The sequence below is a fragment of the Triticum urartu genome, chromosome 5A (assembly GCF_056163025.1).
Source record: "Triticum urartu cultivar PI428250 chromosome 5A, HENAU_Tu73, whole genome shotgun sequence".
NCBI classification, from domain to species: Eukaryota; Viridiplantae; Streptophyta; class Magnoliopsida; order Poales; family Poaceae; genus Triticum; species Triticum urartu.
In genome coordinates this window covers 198,151,087-198,177,509 of record NC_141877.1, presented here as the reverse complement: position 1 = coordinate 198,177,509, position 26,423 = coordinate 198,151,087, and the positions used below count along the sequence as shown (strand labels likewise).

Here is a 26,423-nt window from a genome sequence, read left to right as displayed (position 1 = left end):
ACGACACGTTCCGCACCAGAGTGGTACGGCAACCCTGTCTTGGATATCATGTTGTTAGACACCGGTGAACCTTTGAACTATGAAGAAGCGATGGCGGGCCCAGATTCCGACAAATGACTGGAAGCCATGAAATCTGAGATAGGATCCATGTATGAAAACGAATATGGACTTTGACTGACTTGCCCGATGATCAGCGAGCCATAGAAAATAAATGGATCTTTAAGAAGAAGACAGACGCGGATGGTAATGTAACCATCTATAAAGCTCGGCTTGTCGCTAAGGGTTACCGACAAGTTCAAGGGGTTGACTACGATGAGACTTTCTCACCCGTAGCGAAGCTGAAGTCCGTCCGAATCATGTTAGCAATTGCGGCATTCTATGATTATGAGATATGGCAAATGGACGTCAAAACGGCATTCCTTAATGGTTTCCTTAAGGAAGAATTGTATATGATGCAGCCGGAAGGTTTTGTCGATCTTAAGAATGCTGACAAGGTGTGCAAGCTCCAACGCTCGATCTATGGGCTGGTGCAAGCATCTCGGAGTTGGAACATTCATTTTGATGAGATGATCAAAGCGTTTGGGTTTACGCAGACTTATGGAGAAGCCTGCATTTACAAGAAAGTGAGTGGGAGCTCTGTAGCATTTCTCATATTATATGTGGATGACATACTGTTGATGGGAAATGATATAGAATTCTTGGAAAGCATAAAGGCCTACTTGAACAAGTGTTTTTCAATGAAGGATCTTGGAGAAGCTGCTTATATATTAGGCATCAAGATCTATAGAGATAGATCGAGACGCCTCATTGGTCTTTCATAGAGTACGTACCTTGACAAGATATTGAAGAAGTTCAATATGGATCAGTCAAAGAAGGGGTTCTTGCCTGTATTGCAAGGTACGAGATTGAGCACGGCTCAATGCCCGACCACGGCAGCAGATAGAGAAAAGATGAGTGTCGTCCCCTATGCCTCAGCCATAGGGTCTATCATGTATGCTATGTTGTGTACCAGACCTGATGTAAACCTTGCCGTAAGTTTGGTAGGAAGGTACCAAAGTAATCCCGGCATGGAACACTGGACAGTGGTCAAGAATATCCTGAAGTACCTGAAGAGGACTAAGGATATGTTTCTCGTTTATGGAGGTGACGAAGAGCTCGTCGTAAAGGGTTACGTCGATGCTAGCTTCGACACAGATCTGGATGACTCTAAGTCACAAACCGGATACGTGTATATTTTCAATGGTGGGGCAGTAAGCTGGTGCAGTTGCAAGCAAAGCGTTGTGGCGGGATCTACATGTGAAGCGGAGTACATGGCAGCCTCAGAGGCAGCACAAGAAGCAATCTGGGTGAAGGAGTTCATTACCGACCTAGGAGTCATTCCCAATGCGTCGGGCCCGATGACTCTCTTCTGTGACAACACTGGAGCTATTGCCCTTGCCAAGGAGCCCAGGTTTCACAGGAAGACCAGGCATATCAAGCGTCGCTTCAACTCCATTCGTGAAAGTGTTCAAAATGGAGACATAGATATTTGTAAAGTACATACGGACCTGAATGTGGCAGATCCGTTGACTAAACCTCTCCCTAGAGCAAAACATGATCAACACCAGAACTCTATGGGTGTTCGATTCATCACAATGTAACTAGATTACTGACTCTAGTGCAAGTGGGAGACTGTTGGAAATATGCCCTAGAGGCAATAATAAAATGGTTATTATTATATTTCTTTGGTCATGATAATTTTCTATTGTTCATGCTATAATTGTGTTATCCAGAAATCGTGATACATGTGTGAATACATAGACCACAACACGTCCCTAGTGAGCCTCTAGTTGACTAGCTCGTTGATCAAAAGATAGTCATGGTTTCCTGACTATGGACATTGGATGTCATTGATAACGGGATCACATAATTAGGAGAATGATGTGATGGACTGTAACACCCTGAGACAGTTGTGCCTGGTGTCCTCCAGTTATTCACTGTTGTTGTCTTGTCATTCGCTTGCGTGTTGCATCTTACCATGTCATCATGTGCATTGCATCATCATGTTTTCAAAACTTGCATCCGTCCGGGTTCCCCCAGTTCCGTTCGTTGTCCGTTCTGAGCCCAGACACACTTGCACGCGCCCGCGACACGTCCGAAATATTATTTTATAAGTGGCCGGAAAATGTTCTCGGAATGGGATGAGAGTTGACGTGTAGTCTTATTATAGTGTAGATAGACCGCTTGTCAAGTTTCATCGCATTCGGAGTTCGTTTGATAGCCCAACCGTTAAACTATAGCGGCAATAGTAGTCGGTCTATCGTCGGACGTTTTCGGTCTCCGAAAATAGTCGCCGGGTCTCTCTCTTCTCTTTTCTCAGCCCGAGGCCTTCTTCACAGTCCACTACCACCGCCAGGCCCAACCTAACCTCTCTCGTCAGCCCGCGGCCCTCCTCGCGCGCACGTCCGAAAGCTATCCCGGATCCGACCCGGACAGTTGTCACCGTTGGACTCAGATCATCCCCAAACATCTACAAAATATCACCGTTTCCATATTTGGGCTACCTAAGCTATTTTTCCCGTCCGTCCGATTACGATCGGAGGGACCTTATACCCCCTAAACCTATCCGGCTTGCTATATATAGTGGCAACCCTAGACTAATCCCTAGATTTTAGCCCGTTTGTCCCATCAGTTCATCCGCGCTGCCACCTGATGCCCTCCTCATCCTTGCTTTCCGTGCCAAGCCTATTAGATCCACCGATCCCCTCCTCTGCTCGCTCGTCCCCGAGCACCTCGATCCACCAGCGCCGCCTTGCCCGAGTACCAGACGCCAACGGCGACTACCACCACCGAACCAGGCCGTGCCCTGCGCCCTTCCTCCCCCTACTCTTTTCCCTTCCTTCTTTCTCTCTCTCTCTTACGCGCGCCTCTCCCCTTGCTCTCTTCTTCTTCACAGGGAACCGACCTGCCATGGCCGCCGATTGTCCTCGTCGCCACCCTTCGGATCCGCGCCGGATCAGCCTCGCTGCCGCACCACCTCGCGCCATCGTCCTCCATTTTCTACAGCCTTCCCATTCTCTTCGTCGGTGCAGGGAGACAAGCTCCTTCCGAAGACCAGCAGGACGCCCCTGCCGCCTTGGACCTCATCGTCGCCGCCCGGATCTCCAAGCCCGTGCTGCGCCAGGTCATCTTGTCACCGAGAATGGATTCCCCAACCCCGGATCCAACGCCTCCCGTCGTCCCCGTCGCCGGAGCCCTCAACAACGCCCCAAGTCCCGCCATGAACGCCCGAACTCGAGCTTCCGCTAGCGAGCCGCTCTACCACTTGATCAGGATGGGGTCAGCCTGGTCCACTCTGTCCAGCGAACCCCGCGCCTCGACGCCATGGATCCGCGCCGAGCCCCGCCATCCCCGCCGCTCCTCTGCTTCACGCCGCCGTTCCCTGAACCCCCTCTGTCGCTGTTGCTCTGCATCCATACGAGGAGATGACCAGCAGTCAAGCCCAGCGCCTGCGTTGACCACGCCCCCTCCATCCCCTCATTCGATCCACCAAGGCCAGCCCAGCACAGGCGCCAAGGCCCAACTCCCTGGAGCGAAGTGAGCAGCACCCCTCCTTTTTTTTCTCCTCCTGTTGGGTCCAACAAGTTTTGGCCCATATTGTTTTTTTCCTGGTCCTGTGAATTTTGCCATTTAACTAGTAGACTGCCTGTTTTACAGAAAAGCCCTCATACTTCATTCATTTAATAACTCACAAACTATGCATCATATGTATAAACTTAATATATGAAACTTGCTTAAAATTGTGTCTAGTTTCATAATATGTCACTTTCATCCATGTTCCAATTGTTTAACCTGCTGTTTGCATTAATTTGCTCCTATGCCATGCTAAGATGACTAATTCATAGCTAAATAACCGTAGCTCAGTTTCTAATAAACTTTATATGTAAATGGGGTAGAAAAATGCCTAGTTTAACATGGTGGCATCACTTTGCATGTTTAACAACCCTAAATTTGTATTTAGGGCAAAACAGTACCTAATTCATTATTATGCACATGAGGAGTTTCCGAACTTGTTGTTTTGTTGTTCCGACCTCATTTAAACTTGCCTAGATTAGATAGTTTCTTCATGCTTCACCTCTTGCCATGCTGACAACATTTAATCTTGTTGGGTACATAAACGAGAGAGAACTAAATAAGTCATGTGGTGTTTTCGTCAATATGCGACTCGTTGCATATTGAGCTCCACTTAATTTGTAGAATTGCTTGTGCACTTTGCCATGCCATGCCTCATTAAACCGGACATGCATCATACTTGTTTGCGCATCGTGCCATGCTTATGTGGTGGTTGTTTACTATGTTGTTTGCTTCCTTTTCCGGTGTACTTCTTCTCGGTAATCCGGTAACGTCGTGTTGTGAGGATTCGTTCGACTTCGTCCGTTTGTCTTCTTCATGGACTCGTTCTTCTTCCTTGCGGGATCTCAGGCAAGATGACCATACCCTCGAAATCACTTCTATCTTTGCTTGCTAGTTGCTCGCTCTTTTGCTATGCCTATGCTGCGATACCTACCACTTGCTTATCATGCCTCCCATATTGTTGAATCAAGCCTCTAACCCACCTTGTCCTAGCAAACCATTGTTTGGCCATGTTACCGCTTTGCTCAGCCCCTCTTATAGCGTTGTTAGTTGCAGGTGAAGATTGAAGTTTGTTCCTCGTTGGGACATGGAGATGTTGTTCCTTGTTGGAACATGTTTACTTGTTGGGATATCACAATATCTCTTATTTAATTAATGCATCTATATACTTGGTAAAGGGTGGAAGGCTCGGCCTTATGTCTGGTGTTTTGTTCCACTCTTTCTGCCCTAGTTTCCGTCATATCGGTGTTATGTTCCCGGTTTTTGCGTTCCTTACGCGGTTGGGTTATAATGGGAACCCCTTGACAGTTCGCTTTGAATAATACTCCTCCAGCAAGGCCCAACCTTGGTTTTACCATTCGCCACCTAGCCTTTTTTTCCCTTGGGTTAGGCCAGCCCAAGGGTCATCTTTATTTTAACCCCCCCCGCGCCAGTGCTTGTCGAAGTGTTGGTCCGAACTGAGTAGACTGCGGGGCCACCTCGGGGAAACTTGAGGGCTGGTTTTAATCGTAGGATGTCTCATCCGGTGTTGCCCTGAGAACGAGATATGTGCAGCTCCTTTCAGGATGTCGGCGCATCGGGCGGTCTTGCTGGACTTGTTTTACCATTGTCGAGTATGTCTTGTAACCGGGATTCTGAGTCTAATCGGGTCTTCCCGCTAGAAGGAATATCCTTCGTTGACCGTGACAACTTGTGATGGGCTAAGTTGGGACACCCCTGCAGGGTTATGAACTTTCGAAAGCCGTGCCCAGGGTTATGGGCAGATGGGAATTTGTTAATGTCTGGTTGTAGAAAACCTGAAGTTGACATTAATTAAAATATATCAACCGCGTGTGTAACCGTGATGGTCTCTTTCCGGCAGAGTGCGGGAAGTGAACACGGTGTTGGAGTTATGCTTGACGTAGGTTGTTCTAGGATCACTTCTTGATCATAGTTGTTCGACCATGCTTTTGCCTTCTCTTCTCGCTCTCATTTGCGTATGTTAGTCACCATATATGCTAGTCGCTTGCTGCAGCTCCACCTCATACCTTTACCTTACCCATAAGCTTAAATAGTCTTGATCGCAAGGGTGTGAGATTGCTGAGTCCCCGTGACTCACAGATACTTCCAAAACCATCTTGCAGGTGCCGATGATACCGTGCGGATGACGCAACTAAGCTCAAGGAGGAGCTCGATGAAGATCTTGTCCTTTGTGTTGTTTCGTTCTAATTGATCAGTAGTGGAGCCCAGTTGGGGTCGATCGAGGATCTGTGTAGCATTGGGGTAGTCTTCTTTTATTTTGGTTCTGTAGTCGGACCTTGATTGTATCTGGATGATGTAATGCTTTATTCTTGTAATTGTGTGAAGTGGTGATTGTAAGCCAACTATGTATCTTTTCCCTTATGTATTACATGGGATGTGAGAAGATTACCTCACTTGCGACATTGCTTTCAGTGCGGTTATGCCTCTAAGTCATGCTTCGAGACGTGGGAGATATAGCCGCATCGAGGGCATTACATGGACAAGACCCAATCCTAAGCATAGCTCAAAGATCGTGTAGTTCGTTTGCTATAGCTTTTCCGAATGTCAAGTATGATTTCCTTAGACCATGAGATTGTGCAACTCCCGGATACCGTAGGAGTCCTTTGGGTGTGCCAAACGTCACAACATAACTGGGTGACTATAAAGGTACACTACGGGTATCTCCGAAAGTGTCTGTTGGGTTGGCACGAATCGAGACTAGGATTTGTCACTCCGTATGACGGAGAGGTATCTCTGGGCCCACTCGGTAATGCATCATCATAATGAGCTCAATGTGACCAAGTGGTTGATCACGGGATCATGCATTACGGTACGAGTAAAGTGACTTGCCGGTAACGAGATTGAACGAGGTATTGGGATACCGACGATCGAGTCTCGGGCAAGTAACGTACCGATTGACAAAGGGAATTGTATACGGGATTGATCGAATCCTCGACATCGTGGTTCATTCGATGAGATCATCGAGGAGCATGTGGGAGCCAACATGGGTATCCAGATCCCGTTGTTGGTTATTGACCGGAGAGTCGTCTCGGTCATGTCTGCGTGTCTCCCGAACCCGCAGGGTCTACACACTTAAGGTTAGGTGACGCTAGGGTTGTTGAGATACTAGTATACGGTAACCCGAAAGTTGTTCGGAGTCCCGGATGAGATCTCGGACATCACGAGGAGTTCCAGAATGGTCCGGAGGTGAAGATTTATATATAGGAAGTCAAGTTTCGACCATCGGGAAAGTTTCAGGGGTAATCCGTATTGTACCAGGACCACCGGAAGGGTCTCGGGGGTCTACAATCTGTAGTAGATTTAAGCGACATCGACTCTGACCAGAGTGGTGAGGATGATCCTCCTTCTCCCAAAGGGAAGGATACAAAGAAGAAGGCGGCTGATCGGCTCACCGGCATGTGTTTTATGGCACATGAGGCTGATGAGGAGAACGACAACACGGATGAGGTACAAATGTCTTATGATGAATTATATGCTGAGTATGTGAAAGTTGAAAATCTGTTTTTAACGCAGGCAAAAGTCCTTAGAAAATGCACGCGCACCATAAATGATAATCTTGCTCAAATTGATTCTCTCACACTAGAAATAACAACTCTGAAGGATGCTACTGCTAGTGTGCCTTCTCATGATATTGATGATTGTGCTGGATGTGATGTGTTGCGTGCTGAATTAGAACTTGCTAGGAATACTCATGCTAGTATGTCACAACTGCTTGAATCTGCTAGAAATGAACTTGCTGATGTTAAATTGAGCCCTTGCTCCCTTTGTGTTGAAAATACACCTATGTCTGTTCCTAAAGTTGCAGACTGTGCCTGCCCAAACTGTGATAAATTAAATGCTAGAATTAAGAATCTCGAACAGACAGTTTTTGATGCAGAGAATCCTCCCTCTTGTTTAAAGTGCAAATACTTTGATGATAGAGTTAAAAAGTTGAATCAAATGATCCTAGATGTGCGTGCTCCTGGAAATTGTGTAAATTGTCCTAAACTTGAAGAAGAAGTTGAGGAACTAGGAGCTCATCTCAGTGAAATCTATAAGAAATATGATCTTGTTAAAGCTTCAAATTCAAAGAAACCTGCTAATTCTTGTGATGCTTCTTCTAGTTCTGTTACTACTTGTACTTTCTGTACCATACTTGAGAATGATCTTGTTGCTATGCATGAAGCATTTCGGGTCAGGTTTGGCAAGGGTGTAGCAAATCCTGTGAGTGTAGATTGTGTCTCTTGTGAGGGATTAAAACTTGAGATTCAGGCCTACAAGGATAGATATGGGAGAGCTGTGAGGGTGTCCTCCTTAAAAGAGTGTTTATCATGTGCTTCCTATGCAAAAGAAGTAGCTTACCTCAAGACGATCCTAGAAAAGCTCTCAAGTGGTGAGAAAAGATTAAACATGATTTTAGACAAGTCAAAGGTGAGTAAAGGTCTAGGTCTTGGTTTTGACTTCGTGGAAGATTCTAGGAACAACCCTCCAGAACCCATAAGCATTCGAAGTGATGGAGCTATCTTGGTCCATGAGAATGAGAGAGCGACAGTTTTTCAGTTTGGGGGACTTTTGCCCATGAGTCCAAATGACAAGGGTACTTCTCCTTCCACTGGTTCTTGTGCTGAAAAAGAGAGAATAGTTTACCAGTGCACCTATTGCCACAAGTCTAGACACCTTGCTGAGTTTTGCTTCAAAAAACTTAGAGATGAACGTAGATCTCGTGTTCATGCACTTAGGGGCATGCAACGACAGGCTCGTGCGCTGCATGTTTCTAACACACATGGTTAGAGTGAGTACCTGCATGGCTCGGGTAGGAGAGACTATTTTAAATCCAACGAGACCGCTTCCAGAGCCCGATTTACTAGGGGTAGAGGTCAACAAAATTGTAGGTATCAAGATGGCCTTGCATTGCATGCTAATAACACATGTATTTCTGCTCCTGCAAAGGGAGTGACCCAGTACTAGATTAAAAAATGTTTACTTACTAATCCCAGTACTGAGTCACTTCGTTGTCGCTCTTTTGTGTAGGTTGGTTTTTAGGGTTTGGCAAACAAGTGGCTTATTGACTCTGGGTGTTCACGCCACATGACTAGTGATACTAAATGGTTCGCCTCCCTCTGCAAAGCATCTGGTGATGAAAAGATCACTTTTGGGAATGATGCACATGGTTGCATTGTGGCCAAAGGAACAGTGCGAGTCAACGAGAACTGTCTTCTCAAGGATGTAGCCCTTGTAAGTAAGTTGAGTTATAATTTGATTTCAGTTTCACAACTTCTTGATGAGGGTTTTGAGGTTCGTTTCAAGAAATCTGCTTCTCGTGTTCTTGACTCTACTGGTGATCTTGTCTTTGGTATTTCTCGGGTTGGTAAAATCTTTGGTGCTGATTTTGGAGTGCTTTTGTCCTCTGGTCCATGATGTTTTGTCGCCTCTTTGAACATGAGCGAGTTTCAGTTGTGGCATCGTCGTTTGGGGCATGTTGGTTTTGATCATTTGATGTGAATTGGCAGTCTTGATCTTTTGCGAGGTTTGCCTAAGCTCAAAGCCACCAAGGATATTGTGTGTGCCCCATGCCGACATGGAAAGCAAGTCTCTGCTTCTCACCCTCCAATCAATCTGGTGAACACAACCAGACCCGCCCAATTGCTACATATGGACACAGTTGGTCCATCTCGGGTCCGGTCAGCTGGTGGGAAGTGGTACGTGCTTGTCATCGTAGATGATTTTTCTCGATACTCTTGGGTTTTCTTTATGGAGCATAAATCTGAAGCATTCAATCATTTTCATGATTTGGCTTTAAGGCTATTCAATGTATTTCCTAGTGAGATGAAAACTGTTCGTAGTGATAATGGTTTGGAGTTCAAAAATTCTTCCTTTGCTGATTTCCTTTCCGAGAGAGGAATTGAGCACCAATTTTCGTCTCCTCGCACGCCTCAACAAAATGGTGTTGTGGAAAGGAAAAATATAACTCTTGTGGAGATGGCAAGGACCATGCTCGATGAATTTGGCACACCACACTGTTATTGGGCTGAAGCCATTAGTATAGCTTGCTATGTGTCAAATCGTGTTTTTCTGCGGAGTTCTTTGAAAGTGACCTCTTATGAGTTGAGATTTGGTAGAAAGCCTAATATTTCTCATTTGCGGGTGTTTGGTTGCAAGTGTTTATCCTAAAGAAGGGCCTTCTCGACAGGTTTGAGTCGCGCACTTCTGATGGTATCCTTCTTGGTTACCCTGCTCACATGAAGGGCTATCGTGTTTTAAATTTAGAATCTAACCTTGTGGTAGAGACTTGCGATGTAACTTTTGATGAGGCTAGCCCAGCTAGACCCGAGTTTTCAGGTACACCACAAGTTTCCGAAACCTTATTCGTTGAAGAAGATAATGAGGATGGTGTGGGACAAGCCCCCATATCTCTTGCACCTGCCGCAGAACCTGCTACCACTTCTGTTCCAGTGGAAGATGGCCCTGTACCTAGTACTTCATCTACAACATCCGTACCCTCAACATCGATGACTCCTGATCCTACCTCCACTTCAGTTGAGGTAGAGGCTACCACGACTACTTCCTCACCTGCTTCTGACGTCCTTCAGGGATCTCTACGTCTTCATCATGCTCACCCACTAGATCTGATCATCGGCAACATCTCTGAGCATACATTGTGCTCCAGGTCCACTCATTTCTCAGACTTTGCACATACTGCATTTGTTGCATCTTTTGAGCCCCGAGATGTTAGCCATGCATTAGAAGATGAAAACTGGATAAGGGCAATGCATGAAGAGTTAGAAAACTTTGAGAGGAACAAGGTCTGGCAACTTGTAAAACCCCCGTTTGACCAGAGTATAAATGTCATTGGAACCAAGTGGGTTTTCAAAAATAAACAGGGAGAGGGCGGCCAAGTTGTTCGCAACAAGGCTCGCCTAGTTGCTCAAGGTTATTCTCAAATTCAGGGTTTTGATTTTGACGAGACCTTTGCACCTGTTGCACGGTTGGAGGCGATACGTATTTTACTTGCTTACTCTGCTTCCAAGGGTTTTAAGTTATTTCAAATGGATGTCAAAAGTGCTTTTCTAAATGGTTTCATTGATGAAGAAGTTTATGTAAAACAACCCCCTGGTTTTGAAAATGACAAGCTCCCAAACCATGTCTATAAATTGCAGAAAGCTCTTTATGGTCTTAAGCAAGCCCCTAGAGCTTGGTATGATAGACTCAAAGGGTTTTTGATCAAGAAAGGTTTTAAAATGGGTGAAGCTGATAAGACCTTGTTCACTCTTAGGCATCATAATGAACTACTCTTAGTGCAAATTTACGTAGATGATATCATCTTCGGTGGATCATCTAATGCTCTTTGTGCTAAGTTTTCCAAAGACATGAGTGATGAATTTGAGATGTCCATGATGGGTGAGCTGTCCTTCTTTCTTGGACTGCAAATCAAGCAAACAAAGCAGGGCACCTTTGTATATCAAGGAAAGTACACGAAGGACATGTTAAAGAAGTTTGGGATGAGCGATTCCAAGCCACTCCATACCCCAATGTCCACTGCCACAATACTTGATGTAGATGAAAATGGTGAGGTAGTGGACCAGCGAGAATACAGAAGCATGATTGGCTCACTACTGTACTTGACTGCAACGAGGCCAGACATAGAATTTGCAGTGTGTCTGTGTGCTCGTTTTCTGGCTTCCCCAAGAGACTCCCACAAGCAAGCCGTCAAACGCATTTTAAGGTACCTCCAAGGAACACCTGATTTTGGCCTATGGTTTTCTAGTTCTTCTGGTTTAGGAGTTAGGGGGTTCGCAGATTCAGACTTTGGTGGGTGTAGAATAGACCGCAAGAGCACTTCTGGCACTTGTCACTTTCTAGGTACTTCCCTTATTTCTTGGTCTTCTAGGAAGCAATCTAGTGTAGCACAGAGCACAGCCGAGGCAGAGTATGTAGCAGCTGCGAGCAGTTGTAGTCAGATTCTTTGGATCTCATCTACTTTACATGATTTTGGGATTTTCATTTCTTCTGTTCCACTTTTCTGCGATAACACTAGTGCGATAAGTATTGCTAAGAATCCAGTCCAACACTCTAGAACTAAACACATTGAACTGCGCTACCACTTCATAAGAGACCATGTGGAGAAAGGTGATATAGAGCTCCTGTAAGTTGATACTGAGCATCAGCTTGCTGATATTTTTACCAAACCTTTGGATGTTAGTCGTTTTGCTTCTTTGCGGGGAGATTTGGGGGTCGTCGGCCCCTATGGGATCTTGTGAAGGGGGAGTTTGTGTTTTTTTCTTCTTTTGTTCATATGTATCATATTGCACCTTGCATCATATGTAAGATACCTTTGAGCTTTGATGATTCTTTTGTTGAAGAAATGTTCATAATGAAGTTGCTCTTGGCCATGTTATGCTTATTGTCTAGCTCATCCTGTCATGGTTTGCCATATATGGATAACCCTTTGCATGCTAGTTTTAATTGGAAATGAAGTTGAACTAAATAAACATGTTGACCATATGATGAGTTCTATGCTAGTTGATCACCTTGACTTGAGAATCTACTTGTGCTTTGTATTGCAACTCTGATCTATGTTCTGGCTAGCTAGTTTGGACTCCATTTGATATCACACCTGGAACCACTAGAGACTTGTTTTGCTTAGACCTATGTGGCTCGGGTCGGATATGGTCTACTGTCTTGTCAAGTCCCTAGTCTTGCTTTCATGAGTTACTTTTTATCTGCATTTTTTTATGAAGAATCACTCAAGATACCTGCTCGTGCAGGAGGTGGTATTTTGCTTGTGCCTATTCCATACTTTCTTAATCAAACCACTCAAGGTACCTGCTCGTGCAGGAGGTGGTACTTTGCTTGTGACTTAACATAAAATCAAAATCAAATCACTCAAGGTATCTGCTCGTGCAGGAGGTGGTACTTTGCTTGTGCCTTTTCATAAAATTTCTAAGTGCATCATTTTGTGCTGACTTAATTACTCAAGGTGCCTGCTCGTGCAGGAGGTGGCACTTTGCTTGTGAGATGGTCAGCACAGCGAGAAGGTTCCATTTTTGATCGGGTGTGCCTCCTAGTCATTGGTTAGCGCTAGGTTGCAATGCGTTGCAACGTTTAGTCTCTTTTCCATGTGTTTGCCTACATAAGAACTCATCATGTGTGAAAACTGAAGTTACTAAGAACTTGAATGTCTTGCTGCATCTAGCTCAAGGATTTTCTCTATATGTCTTAGTATGACTAGATGAGCTCTTACTTATCATGGCCTAGTAGCATTTCTATCTCATGTGCTTCAACTGAATAATCTTCAATGCTCGTACAATTGCATAAATTCCACTTCATGCATACATGCTCTATCTTGATGTTTTCTCATATGCATAAATTGAGGGGGAGGGATCTCCCTTGATGCTTATAGTGCCAAAGGGGGAGAAATAGGACAGTGCATATGTTGCAAATTGAGTTTCAGTATGTACACAAGTTGAGGGGGAGTCAGGGGGAGCCATTGATATTAATTTTTCTTTCTCTTGGTTCTTTCCCTTGTGAACTTGTGAAAACAAGGTTGATTTCTCTCTGATGAGTTTTTGTTGAAAGTGAAGCTTTGGATCCGGGTGTTAGCTTCACTCTCCACTTTGTCCACTTGGTAATGTCTACAATTTTTTTCTTTGGGACCAAGTGTGTTTTTGCAACTTTCCTTCTCTCTGTTAAAACTAAAACTCTATTTTTTCTTGCTGAGAGTTGGGTTGGCAATATAAACATCAAGGGGGAGATTGTGAGTCCATGTGGTGATACCCTTAATTTTGTGATGATTATATTGCCAATGCTTTTGCTCGCTTTGAGAGTTATTTTAATGAAGTTTGAAAATCATAGTTTGTCGGATCAAGGACGTGATCTATTTTATGTGACATATCTGGATGGTGTTGATTGTATTAAACTGTTAATTTGGATTGACTTGGGTCAAGCTCAGGAATTTTGTGCTCGCAATAGTTGCTTGTTTCCATTGTGTGCAGGTTCCAGTGAGTGCGGTGGTAGTCGACAACGAGGATGGTTGGCATAAGGCTTGAAGAGCTAAGATGTGACCATGGACGCTATGCGGGATCGTGCGGCTCAAAGCAACGCACAAGTTTTGGACAAGGACTATATGGAGGCAAAGGAGAAGACCATGTCAAGTGAAGGTTATTTTGGTATGTTTACCAAAATCCACTAACAAGCAAACCAAGAGAGTGATTGTGGTGTTGCTTCAGAGTGGAAAATGTTATTTACAAGTGGCTAAGTAAAAATGGCTATTTCTTTTAGTGTTTTGGGCTTGGCCCATTCGGTGGGAACCATGGCCCATTCAATGGCGGTGGAAGGCTGATCCAGCCTTATATATGAGCTGCTAGGTTTTCCCTTGTGGGCACGAACAGAGGAGCCGCCGCTACGAGGAGAAAAACAGAGCAGCCGCCACACATTTGAGATAGAGCTTCCTGTGTGGGATTTAGCCTATGTGAGAGAGGCTTGTAACTCTAGAAATCTGAGAAATAAATCCTCAAATTGTTCCCGGCCTTACTATTGTCGAGGTCTGCTGTTTGTCCTTGCAAATCTCATTTTTCTGCTGTACTAATTTTGTCCCTGTGATTCCTTGCCTATAATGGGGTTTCCTTGATGGAAAATCATGTGCATCCATCCCTAGCTTTGAATCTGGTTGTTATTCATTTATTCATGGGTTCTTGAGGATGGCGCAGGAGTTTATCTTTCGTGATTTATTTTGTGTGAGTTCATACTGAGTTCTTCCCCTGTTTTTGATTCAATTTGAGGTCGCAGTAGTTTCTAGGGAAGTTCTTGTATGCGTGGTGGAAGGGAAGAGCACCTGCTGTTCTCTGTCTCGCCGCCGGGAGCGACCGTCTTAGGATTCAGTTTATCCTCTTCTAGCTGTTGTGTGACTTCCAAATAGCAGAATTGGTTTGTGCAATTTTGTAGAGGTATAATCGTGGTTTTCAGTTGTTGGTAGTCTTGCAGCTCTATGCGCTACAGGTGACTAGAGTTCCTGAAAAGTGAAATCAGCTCCAGGCAGTGTAGTTCTTCTCCATTGAAAAAGTTTCTGCTAGTACGTGCACGTTAAGTACTAGTGTCTTGTGCTAGTGCGTGTTACTCTTTTGGGTTAAGTAGCTCCCATTTGATTAGCCTATAACGTTGCCGTGTAACCTCTTGGTCTAATTAAGCACTAATTTTTCCAGTACACTTTTCCGGTGCTTATTATTCTTTGAGCTCTCAAAGTCAAGATTTGAGTATTGTTGGACTAGTTCCAGTCTGTTTTGACAGGCATATTTTGTTTGCGCTGCGTATTCCTCTATTCCGAGCATCATAGTTTTTCCGTAACTATCATGCAAAATTGAAGAGGTTAAATTTTTCAAGGTCGTCATTCAACCCCCCTTCTGACTCCCGGCATTCGATCCTACAATTGGTATCAGAGCCCGGTCGGCTCATCTGTAGCCTTAATCAGCTCTTGAGCCATGGAGTCATTTGCGAACCCGTCGCGTCCTCCGCTGTTCTCTGGGAGTGACTGGCCGTTTTGGAAGTCTCGGATGAAAACATTTCTTGAAGCTCAAAGCTATGCAATATGGCAAATTGTTGTGCGAGATTTTGCAATACCTGCTCGTGTTGGTCCTGAGAATATAGTTGATGTTGAAAATAATTCCAAAGCTATTAACATTCTCTTGTTAGGTTTGGATATGAGAGAGCATGAGCGTGTTGCACACCTAGACACAGCCCACAAAATTTGGTCCACTCTCATCACTTACCACGAGGGCACTAGTGAGATTAAGACAGCTCGTTAGGACATTTACAAAGCCGAGTACAACAAATTTGAGCAGTTACCTGGTGAGTCTCTAGAGGACATGTTTGGTAGGTTTGAGGTCATAGTTGGGAAATTGAGGGGTGTTGGGGTTGTGTACACTGAGTCTGAGAAAGCTAGACACATCCTAAACTCTCTTGACCCAATCTATGAGATGAGAAAGATCGCGATTCAAGAGTCCCATAAACCTGATGAGCTCACTGTAGACATGTTGTTCTCCAAGCTTAAAACTCACCAAATAGCCAGTGAAGGTAGAAACCCACCTAGGAACAGGACTCTTGCACTAGTTGGTAGTGAATGCCAAACTGCACATGGTCCCTCTAGTGTTTCATAGTCTGGCAGTGGTCCTTCTTCTGGTTTTTCATTTGCTTGTTTGGTTTCAGTCTCTGATGAACAACTTGAATCTTTGCCTGAGGATGATCTTGCTCTTTTTGTCCGCCGTTTTTCCCGAGCTTATAAAAACGTGAGAAAAGGAAAGGCAAACGCACAAAAATCTGTTTTGAGTGTGGTGTGCAGGGGCACTACAGGTCTGATTGTCCAAATTTCAAAGATTATGGTGAAAATAGTGGTGGCAAGAACAATTATAGCAAGAAGAAGTCGTTCTCTCGTCATGAAACCAAGTTCCGGCCAAAGGCTGAGAAGCATCTTCAAAAGATGGTTGCTGCAATCGCTTCGGGTCTACAATCTGCAGTAGATTTAAGCGACATCGACTCTGACCAGAGTGGTGAGGATGATCCTCCTTCGCCCAAAGGGAAGGATACAAAGAAGAAGGCGGCTGATCGGCTCACCGGCATGTGTTTTATGGCTCATGAGGCTGATGAGGAGAACGACAACACGGATGAGGTACAAATGTCTTATGATGAATTATATGCTGAGTATGTGAAAGTTGAAAATCTGTTTTTAACGCAGGCAAAAGTCCTTAAAAAATGCACGCGCACCAAAAATGATAATCTTGCTCAAATTGATTCTCTCACACTAGAAATAACTACTCTGAAGGATGCTACTGCTAGTGTGCCTTCTCATGATATTGATGATTGTGCTGGATGTGATGTGTTGCATGCTGAATTAGAACTTGCTAGGAATACTCATGCTAGTATGTCACAACTGCTTGAATCTGCTAGAAATGAACTTGCTGATGTTAAATTGAGCCCTTGCTCCCTTTGTGTTGAAAATACACCTATGTCTGTTCCTAAAGTTGCAGACTGTGCCTGCCCAAACTGTGATAAATTAAATGCTAGAATTAAGAATCTCGAACAGACACATTTTGATGCAGAGAATCCTCCCTCTTGTTTAAAGTGCAAATACTTTGATGATAGAGTTAAAAAGTTGAATCAAATGATCCTAGATGTGCGTGCTCCTGGAAATTGTGTAAATTGTCCTAAACTTGAAGAAGAAGTTGAGGAACTAGGAGCTCATCTCAGTGAAATCTATAAGAAATATGATCTTGTTAAAGCTTCAAATTCAAAGAAACCTACTGATTCTTGTGATGCTTCTTCTAGTTCTGTTACTACTTGTACTTTCTGTACCATACTTGAGAATGATCTTGTTGCTATGCATGAAGCATTTCGGGTCAGGTTTGGCAAGGGTGTAGCAAATCCTGTGAGTGTAGATTGTGTCTCTTGTGAGGGATTAAAACTTGAGATTCAGGCCTATAAGGATAGATATGGGAGAGCTGTGAGGGTGTCCTCCTTAAAAGAGTGTTTATCGTGTGCTTCCTATGCAAAAGAAGTAGCTTACCTCAAGACGATCCTAGAAAAGCTCTCAAGTGGTGAGAAAAGATTAAACATGATTTTAGACAAGTCAAAGGTGAGTAAAGGTCTAGGTCTTGGTTTTGACTTCGTGGAAGATTCTAGGAACAACCCTCCAGAACCCATAGGCATTCGAAGTGATGGAGCTATCTTGGTCCGTGAGAATGAGAGAGCGACCGTTTTTCAGTTTGGGGGACTTTTGCCCACGAGTCCAAATGACAAGGGTACTTCTCCTTCCACTGGTTCTTGTGCTAAAAAAGAGAGAATAGTTTACCAGTGCACCTATTGCCACAAGTCTAGACACCTTGCTGAGTTTTGCTTCAAAAAACTTAGAGATGAACGTAGATCTCGTGTTCGTGCACTTAGGGGCATGCAATGATAGGCTCGTGCGCTGCATGTTTCTAACACACATGGTCAGAGTGAGTACCTGCATGGCTCGGGTAGGAGAGACTATTTTAAATCCAACGAGACCGCTTCCAGAGCCCGATTTACTAGGGGTAGAGGTCAACAAAATTGTAGGTATCAAGATGGCCTTGCATTGCATGCTAATAACACATGTATTTCTGCTCCTGCAAAGGGAGTGACCCAGTACTGGATTAAAAAATGTTTACTTACTAATCCCAGTACTGAGTCACTTCGTTGTCGCTCTTTTGTGTAGGTTGGTTTTGAGGGTTTGGCAAACAAGTGGCTTATTGACTCTGGGTGTTCATGCCACATGACTAGTGATACTAAATGGTTCGCCTCCCTCTGCAAAGCATCTGGTGATGAAAAGATCACTTTTGGGAATGATGCACATGGTTGCATTGTGGCCAAAGGAACAGTGCGAGTCAACGAGAACTGTCTTCTCAAGGATGTAGCCCTTGTAAGTAAGTTGAGTTATAATTTAATTTCAGTTTCACAACTTCTTGATGAGGGTTTTGAGGTTCGTTTCAAGAAATCTGCTTCTCGTGTTCTTGACTCTACTGGTGATCTTGTCTTTGGTATTTCTCGGGTTGGTAAAATCTTTGGTGCTGATTTTGGAGTGCTTTTGTCTTCTGGTCCACGATGTTTTGTCGCCTCTTTGAACATGAGCGAGTTTCAGTTGTGGCATCGTCGTTTGGGGCATGTTGGTTTTGATCATTTGATGTGAATTGGCAGCCTTGATCTTTTGCGAGGTTTGCCTAAGCTCAAAGCCACCAAGGATATTGTGCGTGCCCCATGCCGACATGGAAAGCAAGTTTCTACTTCTCACCCTCCAATCAATCTGGTGAACACAACCAGACCCGCCCAATTGCTACATATGGACACAGGTGGTCCATCTCGGGTCCGGTCAGCTGGTGGGAAGTGGTACGTGCTATGAAGAAGCGATGGCGGGCCCAGATTCCGACAAATGGCTGGAAGCCATGAAATCTGAGATAGGATCCATGTATGAAAACGAAGTATGGACTTTGACTGACTTGCCCGATGATCAGCGAGCCATAGAAAATAAATGGATCTTTAAGAAGAAGACAAACGCGGATGGTAATGTAACCATCTATAAAGCTCGGCTTGTCGCTAAGGGTTACCGACAAGTTCAAGGGGTTGACTACGATGAGACTTTCTCACCCGTAGCGAAGCTGAAGTCCGTCCGAATCATGTTAGCAATTGCGGCATTCTATGATTATGAGATATGGCAAATGGACGTCAAAACGGCATTCCTTAATGGTTTCCTTAAGGAAGAATTGTATATGATGCAGCCGGAAGGTTTTGTCGATCCTAAGAATGCTGACAAGGTGTGCAAGCTCCAACGCTTGATCTATGGGCTGGTGCAAGCATCTCGGAGTTGGAACATTCGTTTTGATGAGATGATCAAAGCGTTTGGGTTTACGCAGACTTATGGAGAAGCCTGCATTTACAAGAAAGTGAGTGGGAGCTCTGTAGCATTTCTCATATTATATGTGGATGACATACTGTTGATGGGAAATGATATAGAATTCTTGGAAAGCATAAAGGCCTACTTGAACAAGTGTTTTTCAATGAAGGATCTTGGAGAAGCTGCTTATATATTAGGCATCAAGATCTATAGAGATAGATCGAGACGCCTCATTGGTCTTTCATAGAGTACGTACCTTGACAAGATATTGAAGAAGTTTAATATGGATCAGTCAAAGAAGGGGTTCTTGCCTGTATTGCAAGGTACGAGATTGAGCACGGCTCAATGCCCGACCACGGCAGCAGATAGAGAAAAGATGAGTGTCGTCCCCTATGCCTCGGCCATAGGGTCTATCATGTATGCTATGTTGTGTACCAGACCTGATGTAAACCTTGCCGTAAGTTTGGTAGGAAGGTACCAAAGTAATCCCGGCATGGAACACTGGACAGCGGTCAAGAATATCCTGAAGTACCTGAAGAGGACTAAGGATATGTTTCTCGTTTATGGAGGTGACGAAGAGCTCGTCGTAAAGGGTTACGTCGATGCTAGCTTTGACACAGATCTGGATGACTCTAAGTCACAAACCGGATACATGTATATTTTGAATGGTGGGGCAGTAAGCTGGTGCAGTTGCAAGCAAAGCGTTGTGGCGGGATCTACATGTGAAGCGGAGTACATGGCAGCCTCAGAGGCAGCACAAGAAGCAATCTGGGTGAAGGAGTTCATTACCGACCTAGGAGTCATTCCCAATGCGTCGGGCCCGATGACTCTCTTCTGTGACAACACTGGAGCTATTGCCCTTGCCAAGGAGCCCAGGTTTCACAGGAAGACCAGGCATATCAAGCGTCGCTTCAACTCCATTCGTGAAAGTGTTCAAAATGGAGACATAGATATTTGTAAAGTACATACGGACCTGAATGTGGCAGATCCGTTGACTAAACCTCTCCCTAGAGCAAAACATGATCAACACCAGAACTCTATGGGTGTTCGATTCATCACAATGTAACTAGATTACTGACTCTAGTGCAAGTGGGAGACTGTTGGAAATATGCCCTAGAGGCAATAATAAAATGGTTATTATTATATTTCTTTGGTCATGATAATTTTCTATTGTTCATGCTATAATTGTGTTATCCAGAAATCGTGATACATGTGTGAATACATAGACCACAACACGTCCCTAGTGAGCCTCTAGTTGACTAGCTCGTTGATCAAAAGATAGTCATGGTTTCCTGACTATGGACATTGGATGTCATTGATAACGGGATCACATAATTAGGAGAATGATGTGATGGACTGTAACACCCTGAGACAGTTGTGCCTGGTGTCCTCCAGTTATTCACTGTTGTTGTCTTGTCATTCGCTTGCGTGTTGCATCTTACCATGTCATCATGTGCATTGCATCATCATGTTTTCAAAACTTGCATCCGTCCGGGTTCCCCCAGTTCCGTTCGTTGTCCGTTCTGAGCCCAGACACACTTGCACGCGCCCGCGACACGTCCGAAATATTATTTTATAAGTGGCCGGAAAATGTTCTCGGAATGGGATGAGAGTTGACGTGTAGTCTTATTATAGTGTAGATAGACCGCTTGTCAAGTTTCATCGCATTCGGAGTTCGTTTGATAGCCCAACCGTTAAACTATAGCGGCAATAGTAGTCGGTCTATCGTCGGACGTTTTCGGTCTCCGAAAACAGTCGCCGGGTCTCTCTCTTCTCTTTTCTCAGCCCGAGGCCTTCTTCACAGTCCACTACCACCGCCAGGCCCAACCTAACCTCTCTCGTCAGCCCGCGGCCCTCCTCGCGCGCACGTCCGAAAGCTATCCCGGATCCGACCCGGACAGTTGTCACCGTTGGACTCAGATCATCCCCAAACATCTACAAAATATCACCGTTTCCATATTTGGGCTACCTAAGCTATTTTTCCCGTCCGTCCGATTACGATCGGAGGGACCTTATACCCCCTAAACCTATCCGGCTTGCTATATATAGTGGCAACCCTAGACTAATCCCTAGATTTTAGCCCGTTTGTCCCATCAGTTCATCCGCGCTGCCACCTGATGCCCTCCTCATCCTTGATTTCCGTGCCAAGCCTATTAGATCCACCGATCCCCTCCTCTGCTCGCTCGTCCCCGAGCACCTCGATCCACCAGCGCCGCCTTGCCCGAGTACCAGACTCCAACGGCGACTACCACCACCGAACCAGGCCGTGCCCTGCGCCCTTCCTCCCCCTACTCTTTTCCCTTCCTTCTTTCTCTCTCTCTTACGCGCGCCTCTCCCCTTGCTCTCTTCTTCTTCACAGGGAACCGACCTGCCATGGCCGCCGATTGTCCTCGTCGCCACCCTTCGGATCCGCGCCGGATCAGCCTCGCTGCCGCACCACCTCGCGCCATCGTCCTCCATTTTCTACAGCCTTCCCATTCTCTTCGTCGGTGCAGGGAGACAAGCTCCTTCCGAAGACCAGCAGGACGCCCCTGCCGCCTTGGACCTCATCGTCGCCGCCCGGATCTCCAAGCCCGTGCTGCGCCAGGTCATCTTGTCACTGAGAATGGATTCCCCAACCCCGGATCTAACGCCTCCCGTCGTCCCCGTCGCCGGAGCCCTCAACAACGCCCCAAGTCCCGCCATGAACGCCCGAACTCGAGCTTCCGCTAGCGAGCCGCTCTACCACTTGATCAGGATGGGGTCAGCCTGGTCCACTCTGTCCAGCGAACCCCGCGCCTCGACGCCATGGATCCGCGCCGAGCCCCGCCATCCCCGCCGCTCCTCTGCTTCACGCCGCCGTTCCCTGAACCCCCTCTGTCGCTGTTGCTCTGCATCCATACGAGGAGATGACCAGCAGTCAAGCCCAGCGCCTGCGTTGACCACGCCCCCTCCATCCCCTCATTCGATCCACCAAGGCCAGCCCAGCACAGGCGCCAAGGCCCAACTCCCTGGAGCGAAGTGAGCAGCACCCCTCCTTTTTTTTCTCCTCCTGTTGGGTCCAACAAGTTTTGGCCCATATTGTTTTTTTCCTGGTCCTGTGAATTTTGCCATTTAACTAGTAGACTGCCTGTTTTACAGAAAAGCCCTCATACTTCATTCATTTAATAACTCACAAACTATGCATCATATGTAAAAACTTAATATATGAAACTTGCTTAAAATTGTGTCTAGTTTCATAATATGTCACTTTCATCCATGTTCCAATTGTTTAACCTGCTGTTTGCATTAATTTGCTCCTATGCCATGCTAAGATGACTAATTCATAGCTAAATAACCGTAGCTCAGTTTCTAATAAACTTTATATGTAAATGGGGTAGAAAAATGCCTAGTTTAACATGGTGGCATCACTTTGCATGTTTAACAACCCTAAATTTGTATTTAGGGCAAAACAGTACCTAATTCATTATTATGCACATGAGGAGTTTCCGAACTTGTTGTTTTGTTGTTCCGGCCTCATTTAAACTTGCCTAGATTAGATAGTTTCTTCATGCTTCACCTCTTGCCATGCTGACAACATTTAATCTTGTTGGGTACATAAACGAGAGAGAACTAAATAAGTCATGTGGTGTTTTCGTCAATATGAGACTCGTTGCATATTGAGCTCCACTTAATTTGTAGAATTGCTTGTGCACTTTGCCATGCCATGCCTCATTAAACCGGACATGCATCATACTTGTTTGCGCATCGTGCCATGCTTATGTGGTGGTTGTTTACTATGTTGTTTGCTTCCTTTTCCGGTGTACTTCTTCTCGGTAATCCGGTAACGTCGTGTTGTGAGGATTCGTTCGACTTCGTCCGTTTGTCTTCTTCATGGACTCGTTCTTCTTCCTTGCGGGATCTCAGGCAAGATGACCATACCCTCGAAATCACTTCTATCTTTGCTTGCTAGTTGCTCGCTCTTTTGCTATGCCTATGCTGCGATACCTACCACTTGCTTATCATGCCTCCCATATTGTTGAATCAAGCCTCTAACCCACCTTGTCCTAGCAAACCATTGTTTGGCCATGTTACCGCTTTGCTCAGCCCCTCTTATAGCGTTGTTAGTTGCAGGTGAAGATTGAAGTTTGTTCCTCGTTGGGACATGGAGATGTTGTTCCTTGTTGGAACATGTTTACTTGTTGGGATATCACAATATCTCTTATTTAATTAATGCATCTATATACTTGGTAAAGGGTGGAAGGCTCGGCCTTATGTCTGGTGTTTTGTTCCACTCTTGCCGCCCTAGTTTCCGTCATATCGGTGTTATGTTCCCGGTTTTTGCGTTCCTTACGCGGTTGGGTTATAATGGGAACCCCTTGACAGTTCGCTTTGAATAATACTCCTCCAGCAAGGCCCAACCTTGGTTTTACCATTTGCCACCTAGCCTTTTTTTCCCTTGGGTTAGGCCAGCCCAAGGGTCATCTTTATTTTAACCCCCCCCCCCCGCGCCAGTGCTTGTCGAAGTGTTGGTCCGAACTGAGTAGACTGCGGGGCCACCTCGGGGAAACTTGAGGGCTGGTTTTAATCGTAGGATGTCTCATCCGGTGTTGCCCTGAGAACGAGATATGTGCAGCTCCTTTCAGGATGTCGGCGCATCGGGCGGTCTTGCTGGACTTGTTTTACCATTGTCGAGTATGTCTTGTAACCGGGATTCCGAGTCTAATCGGGTCTTCCCGCTAGAAGGAATATCCTTCGTTGACCGTGACAACTTGTGATGGGCTAAGTTGGGACACCCCTGCAGGGTTATGAACTTTCGAAAGCCGTGCCCAGGGTTATGGGCAGATGGGAATTTGTTAATGTCTGGTTGTAGAAAACCTGAAGTTGACATTAATTAAAATATATCAACCGCGTGTGTAACCGTGATGGTCTCTTTCCGGCAGAGTGCGGGAAGTGAACACGGTGTTGGAGTTATGCTTGACGTAGGTTGTTCTAGGATCACTTCTTGATCATAGTTGTTCGACCATGCTTTTGCCTTCTCTTCTCGCTCTCATTTGCGTATGTTAGTCACCATATATGCTAGTCGCTTGCTGCAGCTCCACCTCATACCTTTACCTTACCCATAAGCTTAAATAGTCTTGATCGCAAGGGTGTGAGATTGCTGAGTCCCCGTGACTCACAGATACTTCCAAAACCATCTTGCAGGTGCCGATGATACCGTGCGGATGACGCAACTAAGCTCAAGGAGGAGCTCGATGAAGATCTTGTCCTTTGTGTTGTTTCGTTCTAATTGATCAGTAGTGGAGCCCAGTTGGGGTCGATCGAGGATCTGTGTAGCATTGGGGTAGTCTTCTTTTATTTTGGTTCCGTAGTCGGACCTTGATTGTATCTGGATGATGTAATGCTTTATTCTTGTAATTGTGTGAAGTGGTGATTGTAAGCCAACTATGTATCTTTTCCCTTATGTATTACATGGGATGTGAGAAGATTACCTCACTTGCGACATTGCTTTCAGTGCGGTTATGCCTCTAAGTCATGCTTCGAGATGTGGGAGATATAGCCGCATCGAGGGCATTACATGGACAAGACCCAATCCTAAGCATAGCTCAAAGATCGTGTAGTTCGTTTGCTATAGCTTTTCCGAATGTCAAGTATGATTTCCTTAGACCATGAGATTGTGCAACTCCCGGATACCGTAGGAGTCCTTTGGGTGTGCCAAACGTCACAACATAACTGGGTGACTATAAAGGTACACTACGGGTATCTCCGAAAGTGTCTGTTGGGTTGGCACGAATCGAGACTAGGATTTGTCACTCCGTATGACGGAGAGGTATCTCTGGGCCCACTCGGTAATGCATCATCATAATGAGCTCAATGTGACCAAGTGGTTGATCACGGGATCATGCATTACGGTACGAGTAAAGTGACTTGCCGGTAACGAGATTGAACGAGGTATTGGGATACCGACGATCGAGTCTCGGGCAAGTAACGTACCGATTGACAAAGGGAATTGTATACGGGATTGATCGAATCCTCGACATCGTGGTTCATTCGATGAGATCATCGAGGAGCATGTGGGAGCCAACATGGGTATCCAGATCCCGTTGTTGGTTATTGACCGGAGAGTCGTCTCGGTCATGTCTGCGTGTCTCCCGAACCCGCAGGGTCTACACACTTAAGGTTAGGTGACGCTAGGGTTGTTGAGATACTAGTATACGGTAACCCGAAAGTTGTTCGGAGTCCCGGATGAGATCTCGGACATCACGAGGAGTTCCAGAATGGTCCGGAGGTGAAGATTTATATATAGGAAGTCAAGTTTCGACCATCGGGAAAGTTTCAGGGGTAATCCGTATTGTACCAGGACCACCGGAAGGGTCTCGGGGGTCCACCGGGTGGGGCCACCTATCTCGGAGGGCCCCATGGGCTGAAGTGGGAGGGGAACCAGCCCCTAGTGGGCTGGTGTGCCCCCCTTGGGCCTCCCCTGCGCCTAGGGTTGGAAACCCTAGGGGCGGGGGGCGCCCCACTTGGCTTGGGGGGCACTCCACCCCCTTGGCCGCCACCCCCCTTGGAGATTGCATCTCCTAGGGCCGGCGCCCCATAGGGGTCCTATATATAGTGGGGGTGAGGGAGGGCAGTCGCACCCTAGCCCCTGGCGCCTCCCTCTCCCTCCCGTGACACTTCTCCCTCTCCCTGAGCTTGGCGAAGCCCTGCCGAGATCACCGTTGCTTCCACCACCACGCCGTCGTGCTGCTGGATCTCCATCAACCTCTCCTTCCCCCTTGCTGGATCAAGTTGGAGGAGACGTCTTCCCAACCGTACGTGTGTTGAACGCGGAGTTGCCGTCCGTTAGGCGCCAGGTCATCGGTGATTTGGATCACGACGAGTACGACTCCATCAACCCCGTTCTCTTGAACGCTTCTGCTCGTGATCTACAAGGGTATGTCGATGCATTCCCCTCTCCCTCGTTGCTAGATGACTCCATAGATTGATCTTGGTGATGCGTAGAAAATTTTAAATTCTGCTACATTCCCCGGATGTGTCTGTCATGTGTAAATTTGTCTCATCATCTATGTTCCAATTTTGCTACGTGTGTTGAACGCGGAATTGATCCCGTTGCAAGGGAAGTGGTCACTGGAAGCGGAACTGCCCCAAATACTTAGCGGACAAGAAGGCCGGCAACACTAAAGGTATATGTAATATACATGTAATTGATGTGTACCTTACCAGTACTCGTAGTAGCTCCTGGGTATTTGATACCGGTGCGGTTGCTCACATTTGTAACTCAAAGCAGGAGCTGCGGAATAAGCGGATACTGGCAAAGGACGAGGTGACGATGCGCGTCGGGAATGGTTCCAAGGTCGATGTGATCGCCATCGGCACGCTACCTCTACATTTACCTACGGGATTAGTTTTAAACCTCAATAATTGTTATTTAGTACCAGATTTGAGCATGAACATT

The 26,423-nt window shown here is 45.7% G+C and overlaps 1 protein-coding gene across 1 annotated transcript; it reads left to right on the top strand.

Annotated features, from left to right (window-relative positions):
• Positions 1–16,081: 16,081 nt before the first annotated feature.
• Positions 16,082–21,898, top strand: LOC147970783 (uncharacterized). Its single transcript, XM_087523624.1, has 4 exons — positions 16,082–16,270; positions 17,834–18,280; positions 21,366–21,593; positions 21,743–21,898. Exons 1-4 carry the CDS (start codon positions 16,082–16,084, stop codon positions 21,896–21,898), a joined length of 1,020 nt encoding a protein of 339 aa, XP_087379750.1.
• The last annotated feature ends 4,525 nt before the right edge of the window (positions 21,899–26,423 follow it).